This window comes from Hemicordylus capensis, chromosome 11 (genome assembly GCF_027244095.1).
Source record: "Hemicordylus capensis ecotype Gifberg chromosome 11, rHemCap1.1.pri, whole genome shotgun sequence".
NCBI classification, from domain to species: Eukaryota; Metazoa; Chordata; class Lepidosauria; order Squamata; family Cordylidae; genus Hemicordylus; species Hemicordylus capensis.
The window spans coordinates 29,023,922-29,041,444 of record NC_069667.1 but is presented as its reverse complement, the minus strand read 5'-3'; the positions used below and the strand labels follow the sequence as shown (position 1 = coordinate 29,041,444).

At 56.6% G+C, this 17,523-nt stretch overlaps 3 protein-coding genes across 5 annotated transcripts; all 3 read left to right on the top strand.

The window, feature by feature from the left end:
• The first annotated feature begins 2 nt into the window (after nt 1–2).
• MARS2 (methionyl-tRNA synthetase 2, mitochondrial) lies at nt 3–5,659 on the top strand. 2 transcript variants are annotated; one of them, XM_053273398.1, is made up of 3 exons: nt 3–330; nt 1,115–1,449; nt 3,260–5,659. In XM_053273398.1, exons 1-3 carry the CDS (start codon nt 102–104, stop codon nt 4,445–4,447), a joined length of 1,752 nt encoding a protein of 583 aa, XP_053129373.1. In that variant the 5' UTR covers nt 3–101; the 3' UTR covers nt 4,448–5,659. The 2 variants fall into 2 exon arrangements, with proteins under 2 accessions (XP_053129373.1, XP_053129374.1); XM_053273399.1 differs by having other exon boundaries at nt 188–766.
• Nucleotides 5,660–6,848: 1,189 nt separating this feature from the next.
• RAB33A (RAB33A, member RAS oncogene family) lies at nt 6,849–11,167 on the top strand. The gene is made up of 2 exons (XM_053273408.1): nt 6,849–7,199; nt 10,581–11,167. Exons 1-2 carry the CDS (start codon nt 6,999–7,001, stop codon nt 11,034–11,036), a joined length of 657 nt encoding a protein of 218 aa, XP_053129383.1. The 5' UTR covers nt 6,849–6,998; the 3' UTR covers nt 11,037–11,167.
• A 1,403-nt stretch (nt 11,168–12,570) lies between these two features.
• Nucleotides 12,571–17,075, top strand: RBMX2 (RNA binding motif protein X-linked 2). Of its 2 annotated transcripts, XM_053273407.1 has the most exons (7): nt 12,571–12,727; nt 13,452–13,567; nt 13,680–13,731; nt 14,783–14,912; nt 15,639–15,819; nt 16,217–16,662; nt 16,809–17,075. In XM_053273407.1, exons 1-6 carry the CDS (start codon nt 12,723–12,725, stop codon nt 16,633–16,635), a joined length of 903 nt encoding a protein of 300 aa, XP_053129382.1. In that variant the 5' UTR covers nt 12,571–12,722; the 3' UTR covers nt 16,636–16,662; nt 16,809–17,075. The 2 variants fall into 2 exon arrangements, with proteins under 2 accessions (XP_053129382.1, XP_053129381.1); XM_053273406.1 differs by having other exon boundaries at nt 16,217–17,075.
• Nucleotides 17,076–17,523: the final 448 nt, after the last annotated feature.

Sequence of the window (17,523 nt, the reverse complement as noted above, 5' to 3'; positions counted from 1 at the left end):
CTTGAGGGCGGCGCTCAGACACTCCTGCGCTGGTCCGCCCGGCCGGAGAGGGAGGAGGGAGGGAGGCAGGCAGGGAGGGAGCGGCCGCCGCCGCCGCCGCCATGCGGGTCCTGGGCGCCGCGCGCCGCCCGCCGCTGCTCCTGTCGGGTCTCCGGGCCCCCCCGCCCCTCCGCCGCGCCTCGCTCCGCCCGGCCGGCCCGCAGCTGCTCTCCACGCCCATCTTCTACGCGAACGGCCCGCCGCACATCGGGCACCTCTACTCGGTGCTGCTGGCGGACGCGCTGCACCGGCACCGGCAGCTGCGGGGCCGAGGAGGGCGCCTGGCCACCGGTCAGTGGGGGGGAGGCGGGGGGGAGCGCGGCCTGTGCGCGGCAGTCCAGGCGCAAGGCCCCTGCCCCGAGGCGCTTGCCGTGCAAAAGCGGAGTGAGGGTGGCGGATGTTGCGCTGGTGGTGGTGGGTGGTGGTGGTGGTGATGCTATCAAGGCAGAGGACAAGAAGGCGGGTCCCCGCTCCCAGGAGCTTCCAGGCAAAAATCGCTTTTCTTTTTAAAATGCCTAACGCCGCGGGCTGCCGACTGCAGGACTCTCCTGGAACCTCCCGGGGACTTCTGGCGTGCTGCTGGGTCGGGAAGGAGGGTGCAGGTTGCTGTTATATTGTTGTTAAATCATGATGGCGCTCCCCGGGCCTGTGGTGTCTTGCAGAGTACAGGAAGGCGGGTCCCTGCCTCAAAGGGCTTGCAGTCCAGAATGGCATTTGCTTTCAAAAGGTGCGTGCCTAGAGATGCCCCCCCTCCAGGGCTGGCCTGGAATCCCCAGGTGACTCTTGAAGGCCATCCTGGAGCTCTTCATGGCTTGAGCTTGTGAAGAAGGTGCAACCTCTGCCTCTTTTGCTGGGGGCCACACCGATTTCATGCTTCCGCCCTCTTTAAGTAAGCCAGCTCCAGAAGCAGGGGGGGGGAGTTCAAACTCTCTTTCTCCCCAGAAGGGATGCATCCTTCCTGGTGCATTATGGGACATGTCGACTCCAAAAGCCAGGGGTTTTTTTTTAGTGTCAGAGTGTCTCGAAAAGGAAGAAGCTGAGAAACACCGTCTTAGTCTGTCCTCACGCTTCCTAGGAACCGACGAGCACGGTCTGAAAATCCAGATGGCGGCGGCGGCGGCGGGCACTTCCCCGGAGCGGTTCTGCGAGCGCATGTCGGCTGAATTCCGGGGGCTCTTCCGGCAGGCCGGCATCTCCTACACCGACTTCATCCGCACCACAGAGCCGCGGCACCGGCGAGCTGTGGGGCACTTCTGGGCCGCCCTGCACGACCGAGGCTGGCTCTACCGGGCACCCTATGAAGGCTGGTACTGCACCGCAGAGGAGAGCTTCGTGGCTGCTTCCCAGGTGGTGGAGCGCCCGGACGCCCAGGGCCGGAGGCAGATGGTCTCGCTGGAAAGCGGCCACCAGGTACCCCAGAGCTCAGCTGCAGGAGTCCCCGCCAGACGCACCTGCCTGGGCAGTGGGCGGGTCCCCACAGCCAGAGGTTTGGGAGGAGGCGCGTCTAGCCAGGATCCCAGAGCCGTGTGTGTGTGTGTGTGTGTGTGTGTGTGTGTGTGTGTGAGCAAGGCGGGAGAACAGGGAGGGGTCTGAGTGCTGGCCGGGACCGCGTGGCCCGCTGACATCCCTGCATCCAGCAGCTGAGCTGAGGCGGAGGGGAGGCACGTCCTGCGCCATCCCGGGCAAGTGGTGGACTAGCAGGTGGTCACACGTCCCGCCTCAAGTCTTGCAGGCAGACGGCCAGCTCTCGGGAGGGTGCAGGGGTGTGGGATCCTGGCGACGGCTGCTCCTGCCCAGCCTTTGCTCTTTCTGTCCCTCTCGTGTGATGCTAGAACCAGCCAGGCTCTCGGTCCATCCAGCTCATAGGCAGCTGTCCAGTTGTGGGTCCGTCTGGCTCAGGATGGTCTACGCAGCTCTCCTGGGCTTCAAGCAGGGGTCTCTTTCCCAGCCCTGCCTGGAGATGCTGCCAGGGAGTGGAGCTGGGACCAGTGTTCTCTCTCCGTTTTTTCCATCTGTGTGTGGAGTGAGTTTGGTTCTGGGCGGCAGTATCAAGGCAGTGTGTGTGTACGTGCAGCCAGAGTGGGGCCTTCCCAATTAAACCTGAGTGGGATATAGAATTAATTGAGTGGACATTAAAAAATGTGTGAGCATGTGCACACGCCTTAGAGGAAACCCTTCCTGGGACCTTTTGCATGCCAGTATGCAGCTGCACTTCCACTGAATTATGGCCCCATCCCCCTAAGGGGAGTCTCTTGCAGGACTCTCATATAGTCTCCCCTCCGTATGCAAACCAAGGGGGGTCCTGCTTAGCAAAGGAGACAATTCATGCTTGCTCCCAGGAGACCAGCTCAGTGCTGTCTGCTCTGACCGGCAGTGGTCCTCCAGGGTTTCCGCTTGCTTTCCCGGCTCCTCTGGGGATGCTGCCAGGGATGGAGCCTGGGGTCTTCTGCAGGGTGCCGGAGCTCCGCAGCTGAGCTCCAGCCCCTCCGTCCTTCATCCCGCTAAGGAAGGAAGATCCTGCCCTATCCCTGTTCCTTCGCTTTGACGCAGGGGCAGCCATGCTGGCTTTGCTCTGAGGCCAGCTCTCCACATAGCAGCTGCACCCGCTGGGGGGTCTGGCAGCGCCCCTTGGAGCTGCTCCAGCCACGCTAACCCTTTCGACAGCAAAAGGCCTTTGTGTGGCTGGCCGGGCTGTTGGGTGAAGAGTCCCTCTTCCTGCGAGAAGCGTCCCAGGCTTTGCAGGCTGCCCTTTGGGGAGCTACAGGCTCAGAGCAGTGTAGGGCAGCTGAATGCGGGGAGAGGGGAGGAAGACGCGGGAGCAAAGCAGAGGGGCGCGAGGTTCAAGCCAGCGGCGTGAACAAGCTCTGAGGACTGCAGCTGGCGGCCCGTTGTGGGGCTGGCTCCGGATGCCAGCACATCCAGCCAGGCTCGGCTGTGGGAGAGAGGGACGTGGGGCAGTGCCGGCTCTATAGGGCAGGGGGTGAGGCCGAGGTGTGCAGGGCTAGCGTTGGCATTTTCCTGTGTAAACCGCTCTGAGAATTTTGTGGACGAGAGGCATATAAATACAAAAGTGAAATAAAAAGATATCACCAAGTCCAGCCTGCTGAGCGCCTGCGCTTCCCGTCTAAAAGAGAGAGCCCGTTCCACAGGGGTGGGGGAGAGGCAGGCGGGGGGCCCGAGGCCCGCCACCACCAAGGCCTTCTCGTCTCCTCTGTGGCAGGTGCACTGGACCCAAGAGGAGAACTACGTCTTCCGGCTGTCCGCCTTCCGGGAGCCGTTGCTGAGGCGCCTGCGGGAAGGTCGCCTGGCGGTCACTCCGGCGCGCCCCTTTGGCCAGCAGGTGCAGCAGTGGCTGCAGCAGGACCTGCCCGACCTCTCGGTGTCTCGCGACCGGAACCGGCTGGGCTGGGGCATCCCGGTCCCCGGAGACGGGACGCAGACCGTCTACGTCTGGGTGGACGCCCTGGTGAACTACCTGACCGTGGCGGGCTACCCCGATGCCCACCAGGAGTGGTGGCCGGGCGCCTGCCACGTGGTCGGCAAAGACATCCTCAAGTTCCACGCCGTCTACTGGCCCGCCCTGCTGATGGCCGCAGGGCTGGAGCCGCCCGAGCAGATCCTGGTGCATTCCCACTGGACCGTGCAGGGCCAGAAGATGTCCAAGAGCCGGGGCAACGTGGTGGGCCCAGCCGCCTGCTTCCAGCGGTACTCGGTGGATGGCTTCCGCTACTTCTTGCTGAGGCAGGGTGTCCCCGAGCGGGACTGCGACTACTACGACGGAAAGGTGGTCAAGCTGCTCAACTCGGAGCTGGCGGACGCCCTGGGCGGGCTTCTCAACCGCTGCACGGCCCCCGGCCTGAACCCGGGCGGGACCTACCCGGGCTTCTCGGAGGAGTGCTTCCCCAGGGACGGGAGGGGGCCCGGCAGGGCTTCGGCAGAGGACTACCAGCTGGTGGCTTCCGTCCAAGCCCTTCCCCTGCAAGTGGAGGGCTTTTTTGAAGGCTTCCAGATCTACAAGGCTTTGGAGGCCATCGCGGACTGCGTGAGGCGGACGAACGGCTTCGTCCAGAGACACGCGCCCTGGAAGCTGCAGCGGGAGGACCCCGCGCAACGGCCGTGGCAAGAGACTGTCCTCCACGTCGCCCTGGAGTGCCTTCGGGTCTACGGGACCCTCCTGCAGCCGGTGGTCCCCGCCACAGCAGCCAAGCTGCTCTCCAGACTCGGGGTGGGGCCCACAGAGAGGTCTCTCAGGAGCCTGGACTTCCTTCCTCGCTACCGGGGGGAAACCTGCCCCTTCGAAGGGAGGCCTCTCGGAGCGGACACCGGGCTTCTGTTTCCCAGGCTGGAGAAACCCACAGAGGGGGGCCACGGGGCTCCTCGAGGGTTAAACAGGGGCTGTTCCAAATAAGAGCTGTGGGGCCAGGAGGGGGGGGGGGCGAGTCTCCTGGCGGTGGGCCTTTAGCTGGGGCCTTGGCAGCTCTTCTGGTGTTGTTTTGGCAGAGGGATGCTGGCCTGTGTGTCTATCCCCTCCCCAGTTTAATTCCCAGGCGTGCCCCAGGCAATACCACTGCATGCTCCCTCTGACCCTGGCGGAGATACACAGCTGTGGGGCTGCGGATGTGCTACCGATGCTCTCGCTAGCACCCACTCTGCCACAAGCTGTGTTCCTTGTAACAGGAATTCACAGACACCACTGTTGATGACAACTCCCGCCCTCCTCGAGCGAAGGCCATGGCAGCAGGGGATAATGGGAGCTGTAGTCAACAAGGAATCCCTCCAGGCATCGCTGTTGCAGGGCTCTCTGGTCCTGCCTGTATCACCACCGGCACTCATCCCGTGAGGAACAGGTCTGTGTGAAGCAGCCCCAAGACACCTGACCCGCCCCGCGCCCACAGGCCAGTGCCCCCCCCCCCCCCCGCATGGGCGTCTTGCTGCTGGAGTCCTCCACTTCTTTGCCGCCTCTCAAAAGTCAGGGAGAACAAATGGCAAAACTGCATCCAAAGTGATTTGTGTCCTAGACTTCCTAATTGCTGAAGGAGATTAGAGGGACTTCTGCAGCAACGGAGAGTAGGAAGAAGTGATTTCTATTGATTTCTTGCTGACAGATGAAATGCCACCTCTGCGAATGTGCATGCAGTTTATGGATGCTGTAATAAAAGTCTCTCTTTATAGCAGCCAATCCTGGAAGCAGCAAGCGATGAAGCCATTTCTTAATTTCGTCAGAAGTGCAGCCCTGGAGGTGATCCCAAGACTGAACCAATCCGTAAGAGTGACTAATGCAATTAGCTAGCAATGTGTGAGATCATGTCAAACAAGCCCGTCCTAATCATGTTTACTCAGAGGTAAATTCCGCTGATTTCCGAGAGAAATGTAAGCATGTTTGGGAGCGGAGCCCAGCCCTTGAGTCCTGTAACATTTCACATCCAAAGGAAGGGACGATGCAACTGAGATGGGGCAGAGCAGGGGCAGAGCAGGGGCAGAGTGCCTCCACAGGAAGGGCAGCCAGGGAAGTCTTTGCTGGGAGATCTGCACTACCGGCAGTTATGTTAAGACTTTGCAGAAATCAGCCTGTTTTCCTTTGTTTTTTTTAATACCAAATAAATTTTGGATATACAACGTGTTTGGCTTGTCAGCATTCTTTAAGAAGCAACAGTTCTAAAAATACGATCGCCACCACTGGATCTTCAGATTGGGCCTGGGTCTCGGAAGCGCCCTGCGAACGAGGGCCTGGAGCAGTTTCCTCCCACTCCTGGCATCATCCACGATCCACCCTTTTGACCCAGGGCTGCCTATGGAGAAGCTGGATGAGAAAGGACAGATCCTGGACCAAGGATGGGGGAGGGTTATAAAACATCAAAATGTGGCGTTGCCACTCAATTGGAAAAACTTTCATAAGTTCTAATTGAGTAAAGCCTGCATAAATTTGCATAGTAATAAAAATAGTTTGGGTGGGGGAGCATCGTTAATTTAAAATGTCTCTATACTGCCCTGCTAGCATACTGCTGCTTGGAGTAGCTTACTGTGAAATAACAATAACACACAATAATAGCAAGATAAAATAGTAGGGCTCAAAGAGATTAAAACTGGAAACCCAATTAAGTCAAATTTTAAAATGCGTGTGTGCGTCTATTCTTTTTCAAGTTAGTGAAGAAGGGAGACAGAGGAAGCCCCTCAGGGAGGGCAGTCCGGGGGTGGGGGCTGCTGCCGAGAAGAGGGTGGCTCCTGGCAGAAGGTGGGCAGCTGAATTCCCAGGCAGGCAGCAGCCTCTCCAGGTAGGGCGGGGAGAGATTCCTGCCTGGAACCGGGGGTGGGGGGAGCCGCTGCCAGGCAGTGCAGGCACTGCTGAGCGGGAGGGCCGGGCGTCGGACTCGGGCTCTCCCTCCCTCCCTCCCCTGCTGTTCGGCAGCGGGGCGTCCCTCCCTGGGTGCCCGCAGCAGGACCCCCGAGGTGGAGTCCTCCTGCTGCTGCTGCTGCTGCACCTCGGGGGTCGGGGGGGGGGGCCCTGCCTTTGCCTGCCCGCTCGGGCTCCCCCGCGCGCCGCCGCGACCAGGCGGGCTCCCTCGCTCGCAACTAGCTCCGCCTCGCCGGGGTCGGCACTCGGCGGCAGCCGGCGGGCGGGCGAGCGGCAGCCAATGGCAGGGCGGCCCGAGGGGCGGCTCCCGGCCGGCGGCGGAGCCAGGCTGCTCCGGCTTGCCGCCGCCACCGCCGCCGCCGCGTAAAGCCGGCGGGGAAGCGGCGACGCCCGGCTGGAGGCAGCAGCAGCAGCAGCAGCGGCGCCTCCCTCCCTCCCTCCCTCCCCGCCCGCCCCGCGATCCCGGCCCCGTCGAGGCGAGCCTGAGCCCGGCCGCCCCCCTCGCGCTCTCCGCGCCCCGCCGCTCCCGCTCCTCCTCCTCCTCCTCCTCCTCCTCGGCGGCGGCGGCAGCGGCAGCAGCAGCGCGGAGGGCGCGTCCCGGGCCGGGATGGAGCCGCCGCTGGAGGCCTCGCTGGAGCAGTCGGTGCAGACGCGCATCTTCAAGATCATCGTCATCGGCGACTCCAACGTGGGCAAGACCTGCCTGACGCTGCGCTTCTGCGGCGGAGCCTTCCCGGCCAGCACCGAGGCCACCATCGGCGTGGACTTCAGGGAGAAGGCGGTGCAGATCGAGGGCGAGCACATCAAGGTGCGGGGGGGGGGGCGCCTCGGGGGGGGGGGGCCCTCGGGAAGAAGCCGCCGCCCCCCCTGCCCTGCCCTGCCCTGCCCTGCCCGCGGCGGGGCTCCCGGCCTGGGCTGCCCTCTCCGGGGATGCTGCTGCCTGCGCTGGGCAGAAGCCAGCGGGTGCTGCCAGAGAAGGGGGCTCGCGCTCGGGCCCCCAAGCAAGCCGCCCGCTCCCCTCTGCCGCCCCCATCTTCCCTGGGGCCCTCTGACCCAGTGGCCCCCACCAGCTGGGGAGGCGGGGGGGGCGCGCGATTAGGAGACCCACAAGCATCTGTTTGGGCCTGGAATAAAGCAGCTGGCTAGGAGGGGGGGGGAGGAAGCCCCCTAGCGGGGAGGCCTTGGGAGGAGCCGCGTCCCAGAGGGCCCAGGCCTGCCCTCCACCCCAGGCGGCAAGTATGTGGGGAGGGGGGGAGCAGAGCCAAGGAAGGAGGCTGCTCCGGGCACAGAGGCAGCGGGAAGTGCGTGTGGCCGCCTCTCCTTCCAAGCTGCTCCTGGGTGTGCTCAGAGTACAACAGCCCTGCAAGGTAGAGCCGCTGGCCCATCCATCCTCACCCCTGGGAGGCTCACGGCTGAGAGGGGTTTTGAGCCTGCCTGGGTCACGTCCTTCCGAGCCCCACATTCTGCCCACTCCGTCACACTGGCCCCAGAGAAGGCCGGCCATTCTGAAGGACAGGGCAGAGGAGCTGAAGCAGCAGCCGTGGCTAGCTCCACGTCCACGGCCCGCCCCGATTCCTGGTGGTGAGGGAGACCTGGATCACGTGGGCACTTTCATCCCTTGATTACGCAGCTGAATGGGAGTACTGCCCCCCCCCCCATGGGGAGACATTGTGCTCGATGCAGTGTGGAAGTTGGGTCTGTGGTGGCTCATTCACATGTGCAGGTCACCACTAGGCAACACAGTCCTCAGATGAACATGCGTGGGTGATGCAGCCCCCAAGCTAATGCTGTGCTCAGGTGCATGCTCTCGTTTATCAGTATTTTGCACATCACATGAAGAAAGGGGCACCTCTCGGTAGAAACAGTTCTGAAAATAAAAATAAGAAAGCAACGTATATTGATAGAAAGGGCAGAGATTGGCAAGACCAAGGTGGGAGATGGAGATGGTCTCATGCCAGCCCAGGAGCAAGAACGTAAGAAGAGCCCAGCGTGGTGTAGTGCTTAGAGTGCTGGACTAGGACCGGGGAGACCCGAGTTCAAATCCCCATTCAGCCATGAGACTTGCTGGGTGACTCTGGGCCAGGCACTTCTCTCTCAGCCTAACCTACCTCACAGGGTTGTTGTGAAAGAGAAACTCAAGCATGTAGTACTCTGGGCTCCTTGGAGGAAGAGCAGGATATCAAATGTAAATGATTTTTTTTTTAAATCAGGCCCAAGGAGGCCTCTCTAGTCCAGCATCCTGTTCCACACAGTGGCCCACCAGATGCCTCTGGGCAGCCCACAGGCACAGGCAAGAGTTATGTGCCTGCCCTCTCCCCTGCAACTGGGATTGAGAGGCATCTTGCCTCTGAGGCTGGAGGTGGCCTATAGCCATCAGACTAGTAGCCATTGATAGACCTGTCCTCCATGGATTTGTCCGAGCCCCTTCTAAAGCCATCGAAGCTGGTGGCCATCACTACATCTAGTACTTCGTTTTGTTGGTCTTAAATTTATTGGCAAGCAGCTTCAGGGGATGTTCTAGTGTTATGAGAGAGGGATAAAACATTTCTCTCTCTCCACCATGCATAATTTTATAGACCTCTATCATTTCTCCCCTCAAGTGTCTTTTTCCTAAACGAAAAAGCCCCAGGTGTTGTAGCCTTTCCTCAGAAGGAAGGTGCTCCAGGCCTCTGATCATCTGGCTTGCACCTTCTCCAGTTCTATAATGTCCTTTTTAAGGTATGGTGACCAGAACTGTACGCAGTACTCCAAATGTGGCCACACCATCGATTGATTTATCATGTCCATAAGGGCATCATAATACGGTAGTAGCAGTTTTATTTCCAAACCCCTTCCTAATGATTCAAAGAATGGACTGGCCTTTTTCACAGCGGCTGCACATTGCTTAGACGCTTTCAACAAGCTCTCCACCACGAGCCCAAGATCCCTCTTCTGGTCAGCCACTGACAGCTCAGACTCCATCAGCGTGTATGTGAGGAGGTTGGGTTTCTTTGCCCCAATAGGCATCACTTCACACTTGCTAACATTGAACCGCATCTGCCATTTTGTCGTCCACTCCCCAGCTTGGAGTTTGGCCACCTCGCTGTTTACCCCAACTTCTAGATCATTTATGAATAAATTAAAAAGGACCCAGTACTGATCCCTGGGGGGGCCCCCCTTCTTACTCTCCTTTATTTAGAGAAGTGTCCATTGATTCCTACCCTCTGTGACCAATCCACCTATGAACCTGTCCCCTTCTCCCGTGACTGCTAAGTTTTCTCAAGGGTTTTTGATGAGGAATTTTGTTGAAATCTTTTTGAAAGTCCCAAGTATACTATGTCACCAGTGTCCTCAACCCTGGGTCCCCAGATGTTGCTGACTACCATCAGCCCCAGCTGCAAAAGGCCATTGTGGCTGGAGATGTGGGAGTTGTGGTCCAACTACATCAGGAGAGCCCCTTTAGTAAACCTCACTGCAAACAGAAACTCCACATAACAGGCACACTAGAACTAGTTCCTTCCTTCCTAGTGAGTTTTAATTTTGTTATACATTTATGTTGCACACCTATATACTGCCCCAAACCTGTGTCTCTGGGTGGATTTCAAAACAAAAAGATAATCTAAACATTAAAACATTAAAAACCATTTACAGGTTTAATCGAAAGCTTGGTTGAAAAGGTTTCTCTTTTAGAGTCTTTTTGGAGGCTGTTGGATATAGGGAAGCTCTTACATTGGTGCAGGGGGAGCAAATCTTTAATGTGGGGAGCATTCAAAAGTGGGACACCCCCCCACACACAAGTGGTTTCTTCATCTCCTGGTGGACTTCTGAGGGTGACACTGGCCGCAGAAGGCTTCTGGGAGGGCAAAGTACAAAGAGCAGCATGTGCAAAAGAGAAGGGAGGGAGGGCCACGTTTACTTCCCCCAAAGGGGACACGACTTTGGCCCTCCAGCTGCTTCTATCAGCTCCCATCAGCTTCGGCCACAGTGGCCAATAATCAATCCCATCAATAATGACGGGAGTTCAACATCTGCAGAAGGGCGGGAGATGTACAACTTTGGTGTCTCCAGCTGTGGTGGGACAATTTCCTGCATCTGTAAAGCAAATCATGTGGCTTGCTCGGCTGCATGCTGGCCCTCATCCGGGATGGATACCAGTCCAAGCTCTTGATCTGATGAGTCGTCTCATCAGGAGTTCTGCTCTGCTTTGTAGGTGCAGGTCTGGGACACGGCTGGCCAGGAGAGGTTCCGGAAGAGCATGGTGGAGCATTACTACCGCAACGTGCACGCCGTGGTCTTTGTCTATGACGTCACCAAGATGGCCTCCTTCCTCAACCTCAAGACCTGGATTGAGGAGTGCAACGGCCACGCAGTCCCTGCTCTTGTCCCAAAGGTGCTCGTGGGGAACAAGTGTGACTTGCGGGACCAAATCCAAGTGCCATCCAGTGTGGCCCTGAAGTTTGCCGATGCCCACAATATGCATTTGTTTGAAACCTCCGCCAAGGACCCCAAAGAGAGCCAGAATGTGGAGTCTATTTTTATGTGCCTGGCTTGCCGGCTGAAGGCCCAGAAGTCTCTGCTTTATCGGGACATGGAGAGGCAGCAAGGGAAGGGGCAGAAAACGGCGCTCGTGCCAGAGGGTAGTAGTAAAAACACCTGCCCTTGCTGAACTCTGGGACCATCCTTGGCCTCTTAATGAGGGTGGGGGGTAGATGGATTTGTGCCTCGATACACTGAATCGAGACCTGCTTGTCTCACTCTTAAGTTAATGTTAAATTAATAAAAAATTTGTATAACTTACCACTGGTGTCGGTGTAGGCCTTCGCTCTGTGAGTCTGTGATGTGAAAAAGGTTTCCCCTAGAAATACAGGCTGCTCACAGGACCATAAACTTGCTAGAAAAAGGATCCTACTCGGGTTTGGGAGCTGTGTGCGCTTGTGACACCCAATTGTGTGAGTAAAAAGCTAAGGAGGAGATGGGGGAAGTGATCATCCATAATTCTCGCATTGGGGAGGATGGCTACTCCTATGACGACCCACCACCGCTGCCGATATTTATATATCACCTTTTAACAAAAGCTCCCAAAGCAGTTTACAAAGAAAAGTAGTAAGAAAGATGGCTCCCTTCCCCAAAGAGTTCATCGTCTAAAAAGAAGCATAAGGTGGACACCAGCATCAGCCACTGGAAGGCTGCTGTGCCTGGATTAGAACGAGAACTGCCACTTCTAAAAGACGCCTCTTTGCTCGGTTGCCAGGGAATGGCTCTTCCGCCCACCTCACTAAACAGCTGGGTACAGGTCTTGGCTGGGATGGTGCCACCCAACCAGGCTTCCATACATCTAGGCTTAGCTGACTAGCCAGCCATGCTTTGTGGTTGCCACCAAAATCCCCTCTCTCCGCTCAGATCCTTTTCTGGAACTCAGGTGGGCGGCTGAGGAGAAAAGGGGGTCTTCTGACATTTGCAGTGAGATATGGAGAGGGTTAGGGATGGGGGGAGTCCCTCCCTCCTGCCGCTCGGGAAGGTTTCCTGCTGTGTCTGGTGCGGGGTGTCCTGCTTGCCAGAGGGCTGGGGCACGGTTGCCGCTGGCAAGGGGGTCTGAGGATGCCTGCGTCCTACCCAGCGAGAAGTTCCCCACAGACCCCCCACCCCACCCACCCCCCACTTGGGCTTTTCCTTGCACACAATCTCCAAATCGGGAGCACGCACCGCTCCCAAACGCAGGAGGCCTTTTGTCCTGTGAACAGCCCCGCTGCGTTTCTCTTCCAAATGTTCGGCTGCCAGTCTTTGGGGGGGCTGAGGAAGTGCCCTCCAGCTGGCGCCGACTCCGAGCGAGCACACAGATCGATGCTCTCCAGCTCAGGAGGGTCTGTGCTCCACTTGGCCTTGGAGGCCGTGACTCTCCCACCAGCATCCCCTCCTGCCACAACGGCAGCAGGGGATGATGGGAGTTGTAGTCCAACAACATCTTGCCGGGACCCACGGCGGGAAACCAGCCGCGCTTTCTATTTCAGGAGGAGCAGCACACGGCAGCCGAGCGGAGCAAGAGAGCAGCGAGGAAAAGGCCAGACCGGCACTTCCGGTCTGACAGGAACGGGCTTTCCGCCCTCGCTTCCACGGCCTGGCGGGACCCCATCATAGACTGCCAAGGCCTAGAACGACGACACTTAGAGTCCGCCAAGGGTGACTTCGTTTCGGCTGTCTAGTCTCTATGGTTCTAGGATAAAGACGTTGGGGGAAAACTGGAGAAGGAAGGATCGAGATTGGCTCTCCGGAAAGCGGAGGCGGGAGCAGATTCGCCCCGCCTGCTGGGAAGTGGGACGCATGCGCACTTCCTGGAGGAGGAGGAGGAGGAGAAATGAAGTAAGTTGGTGGGTGAGACTGAGGGGTGGGCGAGGGGAGGGGAGTGCTCCGTGCCCAGGGTGCTGTGGCCTCCCCCCCCCCGAGGAGTGGGTGCAAGGCTGGGCTAGAATCAAGGCTTAGCCCGGGAACCTGCCTGTATTTGTGCCAGGGCTCAGCCTGGACTATCTGAACAACACTGAAGAGTGTTTCTGGGCATGTGCAGAGTGCCTTGCCACGGGAACATAGGGAGCTGCCTTATACCGAGTCAGGCCCTTGGTCCATCTTGCTCAGTATTGTCTGCACAGACAGGCAGCAGCTTCTCCAAGGTGGCAGGCAGGAGTCCCTCAGCTCCATCTGGAGATGCTGCCAGGGAGGGAACTTGGGACCCTCTGCAGGCAGGCAGGCGCTCTTCCCAGAGTGGCCCCATCCCCTCAGGGTACCATCTTGAAGTAAAGTGTGTCGTCAAGTCGATTTCGACTCCTGGCACCCACAGAGCCCTGTGGTTTTCTGTCTTACAGTACTCAAATGTAGTTTCCCATTCAAATGCAAACCAGGGCAAACCCTACCTTTATATATATTTATATACCGCTCTTTGACAAAGTATTCAAAGTGGTTTACACAGAAAAATAATGAATAAGAAGATGTCTCCTCGTCCCCTTTAGCAATCAGGCAGGGTAGGGGGAATAGATTTTAAGGATTGCTCAGTCCTCGTATTTTCAGTTCTTCTCTCTATTTTCTTCTCTAGTCCATTGACCAAAGTGAAGCTGATCAATGAGCTGAATGAGCGTGAGGCAGAGCTGGGCGTGCAAGAGAAGGTCTCTTGGCATTCAGAGTACAGCGACAGCGCCTGGTTGTTTGTGGGTACGTGTCAAGGCCAGAAGCAGTCTTGGGTGCTCAGTCCCAGGAGCACGGTGGGTGTGGCTAGTCATCTTTGCTGGCAATATGCTTACTAGCCCCCTTTCTTTTCTTCTAGGAGGTCTGCCTTATGAGCTGACAGAAGGTGACATTATTTGTGTCTTTTCACAGTGAGTAGATCTGAATGCTTCATAGGAACAGAGGAAGCTGCCTCATACCAAGTCAGACCCTTGGTCCGTCTAGCTGAGGGCTGTCTACACTGGCTGGCAGTGGCTCTCCAAGGTTTCAGGCAGGAGTCTTCCCAAGCCCTACCTGGAGATGTCAGCCCTGCATGCAAAGCAGATGCTCTGCCACTGAGCTGCAGACCCAGCCCCATGTCTGTAGCTAAGAACTGCACATCCATCTCTATTACTGGCGCAGCAATGCTGACAGAAAACATTTACTTAGATTCTTAAATCTCCCATAGTCCACGGTTGAATAAAATACTTTATAGTGTATTAAACATTAAAGCAATGAATGGAGAACATATTCAAATAAAATGGGCATTGAAGGAACCTCTTGCTTATTCTTGACTTCTCAATGAGAGAAATCTTACTATATATCTGGAAGGTACTCACACTTGGCCTTGCTATAGGGGAAGACAATTCCAAAGCTGAAGAGCGGCCACCAAGGACGTCTCTTTGAGTGCCCTCGTGATCCAACCTGCTGCCCACAGGCTGCTGTTGAGAGGCTACTTTGGCTAAACATCTGAGCTTTATTCCTAGCATGAGGTGATGGCTTCTAAGAAAAGGCTTAGGCAGATTAACAGGGGGTAAGCCTATGAATGGCTTCTAGCTGTGATAGCTAAATGGAACGTCCGTGCACAGAGATGGTATTTATGTGTTATTTTTTATTTATCACATTTCTATACCACCTGATATGGACATCTCTGTGCTTCTGAATGCCAGATATTGGAGACAAATAGCAGGGGAAACCAGTGCTTTCATGCTGGCTTTTGTTCTCTGAGGTATCTGGCTTTCTGCTGTTGGAAAGAGAATACTTGGTCTGATCCTGCAAGACAGTTCTTACATTCATGCTCCCAGTTTATGGCCCAGGATTGTGCTCTTCTCACTTGCCTGCCCTGCATAGTTTGAAACCCTACAGTTTCAAATTATCAAATCCCACTTCAGCTGTTTCCTTCCAGAAGATTAAGCCTTTGTGACCACTATCATTTCCCCCCAGGTATGGGGAAATTGTGAACATCAACCTTGTACGGGATAAGAAGACAGGAAAATCCAAAGGTTTCTGCTTCATTTGCTATGAAGATCAGCGAAGCACCATTCTTGCAGTTGACAATTTTAATGGGATCAAGGTTGGTTTGGCTGCCCCGAAGGCCTGCTGGTGTTGGGCTGTGATCAGTTCTCATTCTGGTGCATCATGAGAGTCACAAGGGCTGGGTTCTTCATTGTAAGGCCCAGAAGCCAGGGGTGGCCTCCATTAGCCCCAGGTGTGGCTCCTGAACTGTTTATTGGGCCTGTGTGAAGCCTCAGCCAAAGTGGAATACTCTGCACAGTCCCGCCAGCACCGGGGTGGGGGGGGGCTCTCTTAAGGGAAGCAGAGCCCTCTTGAGCCCCAGCACCATCTTGGAAGGCATGCACAGAGTGCTGGGATGTGTAGCCCTTCCCAGCACTTTCCTCCTCGAGCTCTGAAGAGGGGGCTCCATCTCTCTTAAAGGGCTCTGCCAAGGTCAGCACAGTGGGAAGTGGCTCCCACATGGAAGGGTTTTTGCCAGAGTGGCCCCCGCCTGAAATATAGTGGCGATCACTGCATTAGGGGTTCCCATGCAGAGTTTGCAGAAGTAGTTAGGGACACTGCCAGAGAGGGAACAGCAAAGATGTGGCCCATGCCCCATTTCATAGCTGCAGAAGCCCAGTGTTTTGAGCTGCTCAGTTGTGTGCTTCCTCGCCAGCTTCTTGAAATCTTGAAGGGGGACCTGCATGTTGGGGCTCCACTTGTGCCTCGCTCCAAGGCAAGGAGGGTAAGGCCTGTTGACTTATAAATGTGGTTGTCTCAAACGAGGGTGGCTCTGTATTCCCAGATCAAAGGAAGGACCATTCGTGTGGACCACGTGGCAAACTATCGCCCTCCAAAAGACTCTGAAGATATTGATGACATCACAAAGGCCCTCCGGGAAAAAGGATGTGGGGTTAAAACGCCTCCTCCCAGTTCCCCAGAATCCTCTGAAGACAATGAGGTGGAAGTGAAGAAACACAAAAAAGGTGACCACTCTGTGTGTGTGTGTGAGAGAGAGAGAGAGAGAGAGAGAGAGAGAGAGAGAGAGAGAGACTTTTAAGGTGGGTTTGAAGCTGTCGGGCTTGGGGGTGCTGGATATGAGCTGGTTTCCAGTATTTAGGAAGAATGTGGGACAAGACTGTGGCAAAGCATGATGTCTGGTCTTCTCACTGATCTGCCTTCTTGTGGGGAGTGGTTTGCTTATGAGCCTTTTTTCTGGCTTGGATAGATGGTAAAATAGGTGGTGTTGGGATGGATGTCTACCAGCTTTCACTTTTTATTAACTGGAGTGCTCTGGGAAGGCAGGGGAGGAGGTGCTGGAGTGAATAGCAGACAGCTCTGCAGACACCTTTGGGATGTCAGTGTGTTGCCCTTGTGTTAAAGAGAAAAGCAAGAAGAAGAAGAAGAAGAAGGAAAAGAGAGAGCACCGGAAGCGTGTGAAAGAGGAACAGTCCGCAGAGGCGCCGCCTGTGAAAGCCAAGATCAAAGTGGAGAAGGAGGACCCGGGCTACGAACGCTTCGCGGGCACAAGTCGGCAGAACTGGAGCACTTCTGGGCCCAGGCATGCCAGCCGGGCACAGCCGGAGCCGGAGCCGAAGCACGAGCGCGCGCGAGAGAGGTCTTGGGAGAGGGGCCGTCAGGAGCAGGGAGCACCCCACCGCGCTCACAGTGAGGAGAAGCACCAGAGGGTGGACGTCCCCAGAGACCGACTCAGAGCAGCCGAAGGCAGAAGATCCCGAGAGCGGTGGGGAGGCCGGGACAAGCCGTCTTCCAGGGAGAAGGAGGCCTCCAGCTGCTCCTGACTGGCTGGCCCCGTTCCGTCCCCGCAGGTAGGAAGAGAGATGCTGTGTTCCCAGTAACAGGGATTCCCAGATATTGACTACCACTCCCAGAACCCCCAGCCAAAGGCCATGGCAGCTGGGGACTCTGGTGGGGGGGGGGGTTGTCGCCAACAACCTCTGGGAATCCCTTACAGGAGACTCTGGTGGTGACCTTGCTGAGGACAGAGGAGCCCCGCTGGCTGGTATGAATCTTTGCAGGGGGAGTGGGCCGTGCGTGTGTCTGGGTCCTTTTGTTGCTGTGTTACCCTCTTTGGAAGAAAGAGGCATAAGGAACAGAAGCTGAACTTGTATTGGTTCCTTTGGCTGCAAGGCAGGATGAGTACATCGACTGCATCTTGGACAGACTGCTGTGACTTGCTTTTAAAAAAAATCTTGGCTTAATAAACCCATTTTGAACAGTTGTGATGGCCCACATTCATGTGTTCTTGAAGACCACGGTGTACACAAAGCTCTCATTTCTGTTTTACATATCCTGTTGATTCACAACCGGATATACAAAACACTAGAGTCGAAATGCTAGAGGATAACAATGACCCTGTGACTTGTACTGCACTGAGAACCTTAACTAGAGAGCAGGGACCCTTCGTGCATTGGGGCAGTGCTTTAAAGCTGAGGGCATACTAACTAGGCACCTGAGAGGCAAACCTTGGCCTTTGTGCAACAGCGATCACCAGCCTTTGACCAGGACTTCTCCAAAATGGAACGGGATCAAGTCTCTCTGTACGGGCATTCCCTGCAACATGCAGCAGGCTTGTAATGAAAAATATTGTTGGGAGGGGGCAGTGCTAAGGGGTTGGAGAATCACTGCAGGATGCCTCGAACATAAATTCTGGAGAGCCAGCATAGTGT